General features: G+C 42.5%; 1 protein-coding gene across 6 annotated transcripts in view; it reads right to left on the reverse strand.

Moving 5' to 3' along the window:
- The window catches only part of nectin1b (nectin cell adhesion molecule 1b), a 163,620-nt gene extending 149,654 nt beyond the window's left edge, over positions 1–13,966 (reverse strand). For 4 of the 6 annotated variants that reach the window (XM_079553713.1, XM_079553715.1, XM_079553717.1 and 1 more), the window contains exon 1: positions 13,208–13,965. In XM_079553713.1, coding sequence (XP_079409839.1) covers positions 13,208–13,259 — 52 coding nt within the window. In that variant the 5' untranslated portion in view covers positions 13,260–13,965. Of the gene's footprint in view, positions 1–13,207 lie in introns of all 6 variants that reach the window. The other 2 variants (XM_079553712.1, XM_079553716.1) reach the window with 2 other exon arrangements.
- Positions 13,967–15,571: the final 1,605 nt, after the last annotated feature.

Below are 15,571 nucleotides of genomic sequence, written 5' to 3' on the forward strand. Positions count from 1 at the left end.
TCCGTCATGAGCTATTTTTATCTATCATTAATTCATCTCTTATCATTTGCATTTTGTTTTTAGTGTTTAAAGAGATAGATACCTATTTTTATGTATTTAAATGATCTGAGATTGCAGGATAAATGGAGCTACACTATACATGATTTCTGGACACAAATTTTGCAATGTGTTCAAACCCGTGCGCAAAAGTCTCAAAGAAGGACGACTTACTCAGAGCATCATCCACTCGTCAGTAGTACGGCTCAGAGATAGAGCAGTGCTGGTGCCGCTTTTGGACTTTCATTTGGGCTTGATCAGTCAAAATGACGGACGGCCTTCAAAATATGCTGTCAAAGCTAAAAAATATTCTGTAAATGACAAGACAATTTTCAGTTAATGCAACCACTGAGTCTATCCGCCAGTTCTGTGGCAGCAAAAGTACCTGGTTTGGAGAATTCAAACATCTTATGCGTGTGTTAAAGTGTTATAGAGAGCAACACATTTAAAAGGGTGAATCGTTTTTTCATAAACCTGGATTGGATAGATTGGAACCTGGTGCAAAAAGTACCCCAGCTTGTGAGCCACTGACCTTTGAACCCCTGATGCATGGAGGTCCGACACTATGAAAGTATTTATAGTCTATAGGATTGAATTCAACTTGATCACTCTCTCATTATGTGATATTGTACTGTATGACCAGATTAATCCCATAATCTAGTTTGGAACCCACAGTGTACAGTGGCTCAGGGCCCACCTCTCAGCGGAAGCACGGTAAGCCATGATGGGACAAGGGCGCGCCTCGCTCCACACCATGACCTTGACAAGCGAGTCTGCTTCTGACTGACACTGTTTCGAAAGCTGAAAAGAGCCTGTGTCCAATTACAGGCCCGGCTACATTGTCTTGTTAACTTTGACGGCGACTGTACATTGTGAGGCAGCCCCGAGATCAAGTGCTCACTGGAGTTTAAATTGACACGGCTACCTTTTCCACTGTCACTGCCGGCCGTGTTACTGTGTGATGGGGGAGCAAAATAAGCTGTCAGAGGCCGTCTATGCAGATGCTGACGCCATCACACTTGGCACATGGTGACAGGCGACGTAGGAGGTCGCGTCTTGTTAAGTAACGGGCGCAGGGACATCAAGTAACTCGCGCCGCCACATTGTCGGAAGATTTCAGCAAATAAGAGCTGTGCCCGCCTTCCCTCATCATAGTTAGACTGTCGGGAAGATACAAGGCTGGCTCAAGTTTGCCAGGAGCATCACTACAGGCAGGAGACAGTTGAAGCGCATGCAGAAAGGTGCTTAATGCTGATGTAGCGCTGCGCAAATCGACGTCTTAATATTCGTGCCAAAGGCTTGTGGCAAAGGCATTCTGTTTATGGAAATGTGATTGGCTGGTTAGATTCAGGAGTGTAAGCAATGTCCTATCATTTTAGCAGATTCATGAGCTAAAGTTAGGGCTGTACGATATTGAGGTAACTTGCAATATTGCGATAAGGATATGATTGCAATATTTTATGAAACCGTTTCAATACAACATGTTCCATTCTAATTAAACACAAATCGTACGTTTTTTAACTTGCAGAATAAAAAAAGAACAATCAGGATCAAAACAAGGGTAAAATTGAACGAAATTAGGATATAAAATGGAACTTTTAAAAAACTGCTCTTTCTTTTTTTTTCTTTTTTTTGGCCTAGTTTGCAAAAAATGTGTCGATCTCAGTCAGATGAAGACTTAAGTGATGTTGCGATATATTGTGGCGATATGGATATTGCATCACCTAATATCGTGACACGATTTTGTATGTGATATATTGTGCAGTTTTAGCAAATGTTATTTTTTTTCCACCTGTTCTGAACATTATCTCCTGGAGGTTAAGACAACGGGCCTATATTTTCATCATTTGAGACCCATGGGCAGAGCCATGGAAGGATTCAATGTACATGTTACTAAGGGTTGATTGAGCAATTTTTACTTTTTCAAACAATTTTAATTTGCTACATTGTGTTAGGGACCATTTGACACATCATAGTAGTTTAAAATTCTCTGATGGGGGGTTGTTGGAAAGGAAAGAGGCAAAAATTACAAGGAATGTCACGATAACAAATTTGAAGTTCGATATATTGAGGCAGGAAAGTATCGCAATAAACGATATGATTGACTCTAACGATACTGAATACTGTCAACTCTCAGGCACAAAAATGACAGTAAACCTTTGTTCTAAAAGTACATCATCATATCCTAAAATACCACACAAGCTGCAACAAACATGAAACATAATGAAACTCAATTTGCTAGAAGCGGGAAATGCTAATAAACGCACAGACGATAAATATCGAGCCCAAAAATATATCGTTTATCTGTTACTTATTGAACAATAATTAACTATAGTAATGAACGTGACAGCTCTAATTATTACACAGACTGATTTTAATGATGAAACTTGTTCAGCTGTCAAAGAATCCTGGCCAGTTAAAATAATTGACACTGGTGTTGTGGGCCATAGCGTTGTGTTATTAGTTAAGGACATCGCGGGGGTGTAACTTGTGCAATGCCATGTAAGATGGCATCAGGAGGGTGATCAGAAAATGACACAATATTTAATCATGTAGGGGCTCTCTCATAATTATGTTCTAGCACTGTGAAGCGCTTTATTACTCTGTCTGCGAAAGGCGCTATTCAAATAAAGTTTACTCACTTACTTGCTTGATGTTCCCGGTTTACTGACACATGGTGGAGGCTGCATTGTATTCCCAACTTTAGCAGATTACTAATGAGCTTTTGACCGATAAATGCCCCTTCAGAAATGACAGACAAATATTGATAGAAGGGGGCTAATCTGCATTAAGTCCTCATGCTCTGTAGAACGAGCCAGGGGTCAATAGCAAGAGTCCATTAAAGCAGTTTAACTAAAACATAGTCCTGAAATAAATGGCTTCATTTAATTTGTTCGATTATCTACTTTAGCTGCTTACCACTTTATATGGACACCTATTGACTGTTGCCTGAAACTTTCTACCTGAGACCTCTGGCACAATAGATAATCTGCTCATCAAAAAGAAAAGTCAGCTCAATGCATTTCGCCGCGCCGTTTTGAATGATTTGTTGCGTATATCAAGCCAAGGAGTATTTAAAGACTTGACTATGCGAGTGCAGCTGGCAAACTGGGAAGTAAAAAAGCTTAGACTTATTGGTGCAGACCAGTACTCTGAAATCCATCTGTGTGTTAATTGGAAATACGACAGCACCGAACCGTGTCATTGGGAAAGGAAATAAGCACGAGAGGCAGAATATACAAAGACACTCGGGAGGATAACGAACTGCAGCCCAGAGTGATGGCAGGAGGCAGATGCCACTGACACAGAATACACTGTAACAGGAGACGCACGGCAACAGCTACATTCACAACCGCCCCATTGTCTTCCCGTGCCCTGTAACAAATATGGGTCATTTTGGGTTAAGGGTAACAACATTTTATCGAAAGATATCTGGCTTTTTGTGTCAGTGTAAATGTTGCTATGGCCTTGTTGGTTGGGTAGAAGGTCAGAGCTGAACTGTTAGAAATGAAGGATGAGACATATTTTCATGTATTCACTGTGATGGGGTGGTCAGTTTTGGGAAGAGCTGGTAAGTCATATAAATTAACAATGAGTGATCTTATCCAAAAATGACAAATGCATGTCTTTAGCCACTGGGAGAGTACCCAAAAAGACACCAAGATCAGAGTTGGTCAATAACAGAATCATATTCATCTGGCCAGTGGGATGTTGGTTATAAAGGGGTACAAAAACTCAAGCGAGAAATATAAAAACTGAGGAAGAGAGGTATTGCATGTGTTGTGGGTATTTTAAAAGAAATACTATCGTCAAGGATTTCAAAGCTCTACTTCCCAGCTTCATTTCATTCCCTTTACATTTTACTTTGAGTTGCTCAGGTAAAGCTCCCGAGACCCCACCTTGAAACTTTATTTTAGAGAATCTTTGCGCTATCTTTTTACATACTAGGAAGCTATAGCTAGAATATAAAATGTGTCGGAAGAGAAAATGTGCTCTGGACCTAAAGGTATTCCCCATTTGCATACAATAAAGGTAAGTTTGGCGAGTTCAGCTTTACTTTAAAAGAGAAATTCCTGATTGCCAGGATGTAACTTCCGTCTGCTGAGTCATCCAGGTGTATTAGATCACCTCCCTGCCGAAACTACCATCCCCTGGTATACTCATGTGTCCCCCTGTTGTCCAACCCCCTACCCCCAATCCCCTGACCTCCACCGTTCCCTGTTGGTCAGTCCGCGGCAAATCCGAAAAGCCTCCCAGCGTCTCCATGGCGACGGGCCTCAGTCGAGCAGATGGCCTCAGTGCGCCGCGCGGCAATTAAAGAGTGAGCGGGGGGAAAGAAAGTGGGTCAGGATCAGAACGGGGAGGGGCTGGAGCGTAGAGAGTCCCAGGATCGCGGAGCTGCCCGGGGCCTGCGCATGTACATCTGCATGCGCACATCCAACTCCTAAATTCACGCCTCAGTTCACTCGGGTCTTTCTCCGTCGAAAAGAAGAAGAAAAAAACAAATCGCCCAGCCCCGTGCCAGTCAGTCAGGAAGCAACGGGACGGAAGAAGCAAAACAAGAAACATGGCAAACATTCAATGAGCGATAACTTGGTGATTATGATGTAAGTGGTAGTAGTCTCTTGGCATTTTTTGAAATATTGAGCATCTTTGGCTTCAGGTTCGACAGAGCAGCAACACGTATCGCATCAGGCAAAGAAAAAATTAAGACGTCCGCCATTCCACTCAATGGGATTAACCCTATAAACCCCGGAGTAGGGCATATTGAATCAGCCTCCTGTTGTCTGAGTGATTCCGACTGAAGCCGTTGGGAAGCCACTTGCTCTGGCAGGAATTTCACAGATTGAAAAATTCTGAACAGCGGGAAGCAAAATTGTCCTCAGTAATTTGGGCAAAATCCAATCAGTTTCATCCATTTGCAACTTCCATTACATTACTAAGACACTACTTTGAAATGTACTTCGTTTCATCTTGACTTTTTTTTTTTTAAAGAGAAAATCTGTCCACTCCCTCACTGCAAAATGAAAAGAAATAATGTATTTAATTAGCTGATAATGAACAGATTCGGGAACGCGTGCTTGAACGTATAATTGAATTTACTTGTATAGATATTCTTTCATAATTACGCCATTTTTAAGTAATACATTGACTTTGGGTGCGGATTGAATGGCCTCCCACATTGAGTGAAAACAAAGCTAATGAGCCGAAAAGAAAAAAAAAACCTGAACGAACTTCCATTGTGGAGCCAGCATTCACAGTGAAATGAAAAGAGCTACAGCCAAAAACACTGGTACAAGGTCTTAAGTCACTTAACACTTGAAAAACTGCATTCAGAGCCGCCATTGCCAGCCTGTGTATTCTTGTCTATGCAAATCCCCATTCAAGTGGCTTCATTTACAACACTTTTGTTGTGTTTTCTGGTATCCTTAGGGGAATTCTGTACAGTCAGGACATATAGTTCACAATGCATCACTTCTATGCACCTTTTTATATTCACTTTCAGTTGGCTTAAAGGCAAAAATGTCCGTCAATCAAGAAAAAAAAAAGCTACAGGAGGGCTAAAGTTTTCTAAGGACTGACTCATGTAAGAATAATCATACCAGTATTATTCTATGCAGCAGGTTGAACTTGATATTGCCCGAGTTGTTGGTGAATATTGCATACACCTGTAATATGAGACTGAATTAGTTTACAGTGATAAAGCCATAGGGTTCACTGGCGGTGTGGAGGGTTGTGGTTTGTGGGAGCAGGGTCAGCGTGGGGACAATGTGTAGCCACTTATTTCTGCATAACTAACCCTCATGTAAAAATGTGTGTCTGTGCGTGGGAGAAGAGAATAAACCCCTGACCTCACGCCTTCTGCTTTTCCGTATTAGCCTGACATTTGGCTTCTTTATGACTCAATTGACACTTGCCAGGAAAGACAAAACAGACCCACCTGAACCCTTTGCTACTATCAGAGTCTTCTCCCAATACCTGACTTGGTAATTCTATTGGTGGAACCGAAGCCAAGCGAAGATGTGCTGCCAGAATGAGAGCTCCCATGTGGGAACGGCTGGCGCAGTTGTCAAATTGTAAAACTCGTCAAATAGTAAGCTGTAGGAAGAAACAGCGGACACCACAGGCATATTCTAACTCAATTTTATTTATGAAATCACTACCTTCAGGGGCCATACTATTGTAAATGTAACCCAGACAAAATGTCAACCCCCAGCAGCAGTGGGATTTAGGTCGGCTTTGACCTCGATCTTTCTTTAACCTTTACAAAGACGCTTTTGTTTCCCCTACCCAAAGCTAAACACTGTTCGAGCTTTCAAACAACCTTGTGAAATGCACAATGAGAGTCAAAACTCTCATTTTAAAACAAAGGATATCCAGCATTCAAGATCTACACGTGAAAGAAGATAATGTTCAGACCGAAGTGTGCCTTGACACTGTGTTACCTCTGTCACATGATCCAAAACCTAGCGCAGCTTTATTTTGCAAATTATTATGCAAACATTATACAAAACAGATACTTATTTACCATTGATTGGACGCTCAAGAAACCATCTACCACGCATGGCAAGAAATGTGGATGTTGATATGAGTTACATTGTTGTGCAGCTATTCAATTTCTGCTAGTGTTAATCTCATGACACAATTCACACAACATGTCGACACAAAATGAGATGTAAATATAGTTTCGCCAGTGCACTGCCGTTGACTGTGGTTCCTTTTGTAGACGGTGCAATGCTGACGCAGGCTCAGTGTGCTACAGCTTGAGATAAAGGGATAAACACAAAACCTTTCTCCTCTGCAAGTGTTACAGATTACTCACCTCATCCCCGCGTTCATATTTAGCACACAATTTTGGTTCTTTTCTTAACTGGCTCATAAAGACAAGAGTTCCAAATGGAATACAGTAGTACAATGCATGCGCCGGCGTCACACCTGACTTTCTGCAAACAGCAAAGCAACATGGTGAGAATCAGCCAGGCTTGAATAGAGAGAATCGATAGCAGACTACATTAGCTTGATTTGGCATAGCCCCCGCCAACAAAATAGAAAGATCAATGCAAAACTGCAGGTCATCTCTGTGTTTATCCTCAATCTTTTTGTGCAGTCAAGTTAAACCACCAGCTCTGAAAAAAAAACACACAAAAAAACAGGTAAATTGTAAGTATTCTTTCTTGCTCCTGTAAGTTGACCCCAATCTTTCGGTAATGGCACATGCTGGGAAGCCATCATGTCGTCTATGGTCGCAAGTGGAGCGGGAAAAATAGCTCAAATGCCCGGGTGTAAGCAGGAGAAAATCCTAGCAAATACAGCAATTACCTTTGAAAAATGATGGCACGGTGGCATGAATGAGACAAGAGCCGACTGGTTATCACTCGTCATTTTGTGGGGCATCTATGAAGATCCAGTGCTAGTCTGCAACACGCAGAAGCCTAACTGTATATGTCAGAGATAATAAATAAACTTGTTTTGCGGATGCCCCCCCCCCCCTCCCTCCCTCCCTCCTTTGACACGCACACTTTCCATTTTACAAGAGGCACGGCTGCTGCTTTGAAGCACAGTCAGCTCCCGGAGAGATATCACGGCAGAATATTAAATGAGCGAACACCATCACTCATTAAAAAAGGAAACATTTCATGAAACAAACCCCCCTTTTGTGCAAAGCGGGGAGCGAGTCGACTCACGGCGCGCGGTGGCCTCAAAGGCAGAGGAGGGAGGAGAGAGACTGCAGAGGAGGGAGGAGATACCAGGGGGGTCATGTGCAAGTTTAAGCAAAGAAAAAAAAAAGAAAAAAAGAAAGCATTAGCCAAGCTTTACCTAAAGTCGGAAGGAGATCCGTTTCACTCGGACTCAAATAGCGACCTGCGGAAATGTTCTTGATTACATCAGTTTACCTGAGGAGGCCTTTCAGGGGGCTGCATGTGGTCTGCATTAAAAACAACGCTCCTAAACACTTGACTGGAGTATTGTAGGGACACAGTTTATACAAGAAAAGAAAAAAAACGTCTATCTGGATTGTGCGGGAGTACATTGCGTAAAGTACCCTACCGCATGGATTGATGTTGGAACGTGAGACACCCAGCAACTGCTTAGGCCGCTGTTCATCAGTTCAAGATCCATGTAAAGACAGCTAAGCCGTGACCTCTGAGGGCAGCATCATTCCGTTCAATCGGATTCAAAAGACTTTCACTGAATGAAAACACAAAGTCAGCTGTGTTCCCTTGCATCTAAAAACAGATTCCCACAACGACAACAAGAAGTGGTTGGATGGCCTTCCTGATTCCTGAAGCGGGTGGGGCTTTTTCTTCAGGTTTCATCTACCTCTCTTGTCAAAGTTTGCTCTGGAATGGTTCTTCAATGTGCCTGACTAAATTTCCTAGTTTGGGAAAGATGGGTCAAATGCAGAGACAGCTATGCCCTTAAGTCGGACAATAAAATGTAACAACCCGTGATATCATAATCATGTGTTAAACCTCTGCACTAACACCTGATCTATCCCACTTTATTGCAGGACTCAGCATGTTGTAGACAGACTGGTTATCAGTGCTCCTCTGCTCTTTAATGGAAAGCACATCAGCAGCTGCCTGGTGTGTAAATTGACTTGTTCAGCTCGTGTATGGGGGCGGGAGTGGTGCTGATCAGATCTGCTTTTAAAGGCATAAGGTCTTAGCGAAAAGACTAGGAATTACCCACTAGCTCAGTCCCAAATAAGCTCCTGAGTGAGGCCTCAACAGAAAGCCCCAGACACAATGAATAATTAAAGGCATTCCCACATGGTGTCTTTGTTAAATTGGAAAATGCTTGTCGACTCTATTAAAACTAATGATAATTTCAGAGTGTGCTGGAATGAAAGGGAAACTAATAAAATAGTATAGTAGAGTATTATAGGGCTTCACAATGAGGGGAGAAAGTGGCATATTTTTGAGACATCTCTAATCCATCACAACATCATTCATTTGAGTTGTATATCAATGTCTGTCAGACTGAATATTTCAATTATGGCATATACTGCGCTGTTGGGGTTTGTTGCATCGTAGCCATAGTAACTAAAAGGGAGAACAGTGTGACAGGAAGAGAGCCGCTTTACAAGCTCCTGGCAAGGCAAGATTTTGTCACATAAATACTGAACAGACTGTCCAAATCCTCAAACATGTGCGAAGATTTACTTTTCTTCTAGTTCAGGAAACTGCAGGCAAGACCATCTCCCAGGCTGATACAGGTTACATATACAAACGGGAAGCCAAAAAAATGTGAATATGCTCAATCAAAGTCATTTTGGCTGATCTGAACGGAAAGTTAACCATTGAATCTGATGATGACGAAAACGCAATTCCCCCCCTCAAAACAAGCGTGCGTGAGATTTGATCCCTTGAAACCATTTTCTTCCATTGCCGATGCTGCCATTTGAGTTGAAACAGAAACATTTTCAAAGCGTAAAATTTCAGCTGCAGTCTGCTGATAAACATCCTTTACATCCTGATTGGTTATGCCCGTGACTGCCGAGAGAAAGTCAGAGGTGTAAGTGGAGACGCTTGAGAGCGACTATAGATTTAATAACCTCAAAACTGCAGAATCAGAATAATATTGGTGGATGTTTTGCTGAACAACATGTCCCGACAAATGCTGCCATCCGGTAATCGAAGAAGCCAGTGTCTAGGACCAACAGTACCTAAGACATCCACTGCAGCTCAAAATAGCATCACTGCACAGGAATACATAAAACGGTGTCATCCTCAAGGAGATTTAGGAGATGTACTCGTTTCAGCACTTGTTTTTTTTTTTTTGCTTTGGATATCAGTCCCAAGCCTGGATAATAAAGAAAAAAAAAAGAAAAAACAAGTTCAGCAGACACAAGATTTTCTGCACTTTTACTAAACTTGCCATTCGGGAGTTTCTGTAAACACATTCGTGCCACTTTCGCCAAGCATTATCCTTCTTCTCAGCTCAACCTTTCCATTATTTAGCCCCAGTGCTTATCATCATGTTTTATTCAACTATGATATGCATGCAGCCAAAGACTAGTGCATACACCGCAAAATCTGCCTGCAAACGTCTTAAAACTAAAACATTTTTTTCCCCCCAAGATCCATTATTAAATGTCATCCCTAAGTACGCGTCTCAAAAAGTTAATCAAAGGCCCACTCCATTTTCAGGCACAAAAAACAGAGACAGTGGGATTGTGTTAAGAGCTGCCAGCGCCGGCCATAATTAGCCACATGCTTAAAGATTTGACGTCTGAATGGTCAACAGCCTCTATTAGTTCCTATGGCTAAGTTAAAAGCTTAATCTCCTGTCAGTTCGCCTCAAGCTATCCTCTCCAGGGACGAAAAGATTGCTCCCCCCATCCATCACCTCAGCGGGGACCAACAGAGACACTCCCCAATGGAATGGAGGATCAGAACAATTTGCATTCTGGAGCCATCAATGCTCGACAATTCCGTGGTGGCATTTTCCATTTCTATTCTTAACTGTCAGATGAGTTAAAATGCCAACAAGGAGCAATTACTGTTTTCTTACCAAAGAAAAAATTAGCCAAAATGCTAATTAACATGTTTCCAACAGGCTGATGCTTTTACGCAGTGACCCATCTGGGATATTGTAACCGGTTTGATTGCTATCAATTTCCGAAGCATGTACAAAAGTGTGTAGCAAGGGTTGTCCCGTCAAGTCCTCCATGAGAAATACATCAATCAATCCCGGTGACATTTCATACTGCGACTTCAATGTGTTTCTAATAAGCCTGAGCAACAATGTCAGCAGCAGCAGCGCCACATGTCACCGCTCCTCGCACAGGCAATTCTGCTTTATGGCACCAGTTCACACTTCAGATTTACGCCATAATTAATCATAAAAGAGTTCTGACTGTCAGTCAAAAGACAGCCAGGTCTCGAGAGGGAGGCAATGATCAAAACAGGAGCGGAGCGAGGCAAACCTAAAATTATACAGTGATTGAAAACAAAAAGGCTCGCTAACAAATATAATCACGCAAATGATGTGAAAGATTGGATCAAATGACTGACAGTGCAGAGCAGCAGGGGGTTTCCAGCAAAAAAAAAAAAACGATCCATGTTTCCCTGCGGCAAACTTATTAAGTAGTTAGTACAGTGCAAAAAGTTTTAGGAATGAACGTTTGATGTTTTTGTACCATTTTGATGTGTGAAAGAGAACTGGCCCCCAAATGAGAAAAATGCTCTTTAAACACTTTCAGGAAAGGACAAGTGCTTTGGCATAAGTCCACACTGCTGATTTTCTGAAATACCCTTTGCGTGTATTGTCGTTTTGACTTCACCAATGCAGAAAAACAGACAAAACAGAACACTTCATGGCCCTTTTTCCTCAGTTGTCTAATCCAAGCAACATGAAAAATTAAAACGGTAAAACCTTCTATTCCCTGTCTGTCTATTTGGACTGGTATACAGCAACAGGACACGCGCCTAGAGCCAAGCCACAAATGGGCACCTGGATGCTAACTCAATTCACACGCAGTTAGGTTTCAATCTGGGATACAGGCGAGACCAGCTCTGATAGAATAGGAAACAAAGCTGCCATTATCGTCCACAGATCCATTATTCTCACTGTCTGCTTTATTTGATCATCTATTTGGCAAAACGCTGACAATATTTGAGTAAATGTGGTTCCTTTGTGCGCACTCCAAATGGTTTATTACCGCGACGCGTACAAATGTCTTTCCCTGATGAAGAGCTGTAGGGTTTTTTTCGGTGACGGGGGAGGGTCTTTTTTTTGTTTGTGTTGGGGCAATAATGGAAGGGTCTGGGCATGCTGTATATCAATTAGGCCTTCAAAGACAGTGGGCATTTATGGCAACGCCCTTTGACCTCAGGGTGAAAGACCAAATTCTGGTTTATTTGCATTTGAAAGAGGACAGAGACAAGCATCATCTGAAATCCAATGTTTCCAAAGCTGTTTTTGTGTGTGTGTGTGTGTGTGGGTGTGTGTGTGTGTGTGTGTGTGTGTGTGTGTGTGTGTGTGTGTGCCAAGCGTTCTAAATGATAGGCCTGAAACAGATGAACAATCCTATCAGTCGAATATGTTGACATGTAGCTTGACGAGAACTTCCTCCCAAGCATCCGTCGCTCTAGCAATTTACTTATTTAGACACGTACTTGTACTTACTGAGATGCATTTTTATTCCCGCCGAATATTTACCGTTGCTTGATTGAATTCATTATGATGATTTGACTTCTTTTAAGGGGCAACTTTAACTCATCTCCCACTCTCTTCAGTGAACAGCTTCAAACGTTTTCCAACAGAAATCACAAGGGACCCAACTAATCCTGATCTTCTCCACAAGCAGAGGGATCATCTCAATGTAAATCAAGAGCAAAGCTTCTGATCAAAGTATTCAATCAGTCTTGAGTACATGCCATAAGTTGGTGAAACACAAAGACTTAATTTTAAAACTATTACTAACATCAAAGTATGCTGTGTTTTTTCTTCTTCTTCTTCTGTCTTGGCCACACTTGACACTCATTCCTTTCTTAAAATAAGGCGCCAGTGAGAATTTACAAGGCTAAAATATAAACTAGTTAGGCAAAGTCTTAAAGCCCTCACACACAATGACAGGCGAGAAGACCGGACAGACTGATTGCTTGTAGCTGTTTCCCTTACCCAATTAAGAGCTGTCAATAGAAATTAAATTCAACACTTTCTTTCAGAACATGTACTGAATATATAGCCTGGCCTTGACAGCCATTGGTGTCAGTGTCATCTTTGTCAAATTATCTGTTTATCTCTCTGTTGTGGAACAATCTCCACCCAGATCGCATCTAGCTCCACACTGGCACGCTCCATTTTTTTTTTTTTTTCTATGTATCTACCACCATGTAACCTACATGCACGAGGATTTCTCAAAATAGACGTGATGATACATGGCATACATGCACTAAGATTTATATCCTGCACTTTCCACTTGTACTGTGCAGTACAGTTGCTGTTACAATGAGATATCGGAAAAGTTAAGAGACTGATACTCCACACAGTTCGCACATATCGCCATCTGCCTGCTATCCGAGAAACTTCAACGTAGTCAACAGATAAGTACACTGTGTGGCAGTTAGTGGGCATTACGAGCCCTAAGAAGCACTTTTCACCCACTCCTTATTTGCCCATACGTTGTGTTATACATTTCCGACATAAACGTTAGACTTACCCTGGATGCGCAGCGCCAAAGCCAGTATCCATATGCCCAAACACATCGCCATGGCTCCTCAACTATCCGGATCGTCTCTGATAACCTGACAGCGGATGGATACGGCTCACTTCAGGCGACAGAGACCGCGCATGCAACTTGTGCAAATCCCACAGATAAAGAACTAGTGGCGCTCACTCGCTGCGCAGAAGTAACAGACTTTTACCGAATTGCCTGATCTCCGTGCGCTTTTCCGTAAGAAAGCATCAATTAACCGTCTGCGGCTATTCCTCGTGCTGAGTTTGCACTGATACTAGAGCCTAAGAGAAGAGTCCCTGTTTTCCAGATCCAAGCAGCCTCAGAGTCCGTGTGCCAAAATGACAGGAGCACTGACGAGTTCTATTGAAACATGTAGCCTTTGTTACTCCGGTCTCCAGCCTGCTTCCTCTGTTGGAGAGGTAAAGTGGGCGGGAGATCCTCGATCGATGCTGCGCTGGGAAGTTTCCAACACTTGGAGATCCTCCGGGAGAGTGCCGTCTATCCTCTTCGTGCAGCAGCTAAAAGATGGTCTGCGCCTTTACGCCACACTAAACGTCCCGTAAACGCCCCCTGGGCTAAACGAGCTGGAAAGTTATATGTTGAAAGTTGACGAGTGGGGAACGCAGATGCACCCCGTTAGTTCGTTGTTTTTGGCTCAAATAGACAGCAGTGCTCTCCGGCTACGCGCACCGTCCCACAGATCTGCCACCACCACTGTGTGTTGCTGACTATCGCGGACGCTTTGGGAGAGATCGGATCGAGTGACGTTGTGCGGGGGAGGAGTCTGGATTGTTCTGCATAAAGGAATGGATTTGAAAAGCTACAGCCTCATGTCTGACTCGGAAACTTGTGAATGTTTTCACAAGAGGACCATTCTGTGACAGATGTAGGGCTAAGCTCAGTCCTTCTTCGACCGAGGTTGACAAATCAAGAAACAAGTACCGGTTTGTCGGGCGCAATTTGGCGACGTATTTGAAACTGGCTTTGAGTCATTATAGCCTGAATACATAGCGATGGCTCGCTGCGAAGGCTGACCTGCAGATTCAAAGGGATTAATCATACAAGGGCATGAACCGAAGCGCACCATTTACAATGTAGCATCAGTTTGCATTGAGTAGGAGGCTACAGTTAGGCTATAGGCTAAAAAAAACAAAACAAATAAGCTACATTTAGGCTAGTAGCAACGGCTGACTGAGAGCCTACACAAACACATTTATTAACATATATTAACATCGCAGGGGAAATACAAAGCGCATCAGTACTGTTGTAGAGACTGGCAAGTAGTAAAACTTTATAAAACTTTGTCAAGAACACTTCTGTGTTTCTTTTGGCCTGTATAAGCCTAAAGGGTTCTGCTTCTACCTTCTCCTGTGACAGCTAACAGAGCTCAGCTCATTTCCTTTGGCTTTCCTCCCCGACAGCCTCTCTCCCTTGTTTCTCACTTGTGAGTCTTGCCTCATCCTTTTTTCTCCTTCTGACAAACAAGCCCTCAGATTCAGCCTGTGGCCTTGGAGGTAAATGAGTGTTAGGATCAATGTGAAAACACTTCCCTCTTGTGGACGCTATTACAGTGGGCAATACATTAACAAAGGAACTCACCTGCAGAATATGAGGAACAACAGTGTCATTGATAATGATATCATATGTAGGCCTATTGGGGCAATCTGCCTAATATACCTCATTCCAAGAAACTGTAATCCATTGTTTTGTGATTCATTTTTTAAACACCAGCCAAAGAGATGGACATTCTGACAATACACGTGATCGCTGTTGTTGTTTACTTCCAGGCTTCTAACTCTGTTTTATAAAATGTCTGATCTGCTACAGCGCAAGGGAAGCAATGCCCTGTTTGTGAACAATGTTGCTGCTTATGTAGAACTGTATAATTGAATTAAAACATAATGTAAAATGTAAAGCACTTCTTGGTCTTGCTCCATTACATTTAACTAAGATTTTGACTATACATTGCCCCAGCAGAGCTCTCCTGTCGTCCGATCCAGTGGTTCTAGACATGCCAAGGTCCCGTTACAAACAGTGGGGCGATCGTTCCTCTGCGATTGCCGCGCAACAGCTTGGCCCTTAGTCTGCGTGCATTCGCGGATACAGTATGTCTTTTTTTAAGTCCAGATTAAAGCATCATCTCTTCAAACTGGCTAGAACATGCTGAATTATGTCAAGGATGCAATAATTTTGTGTTGTTAAATAGTTTTATCTTTCCTTGAAGACCTTTTGACTTCCTGGACTTGTTGTAAGGTGCTGCATAAATAACACCTTACAACAAACTTTGATTGATTGATTGAATTTCTTTACACATCCCTGGCACGTGACAACATCGTGACCACTCGT

Source organism: Gobius niger (assembly GCF_951799975.1).
Source record: "Gobius niger genome assembly, chromosome: 1".
In the NCBI taxonomy this organism is placed as follows: Eukaryota; Metazoa; Chordata; class Actinopteri; order Gobiiformes; family Gobiidae; genus Gobius; species Gobius niger.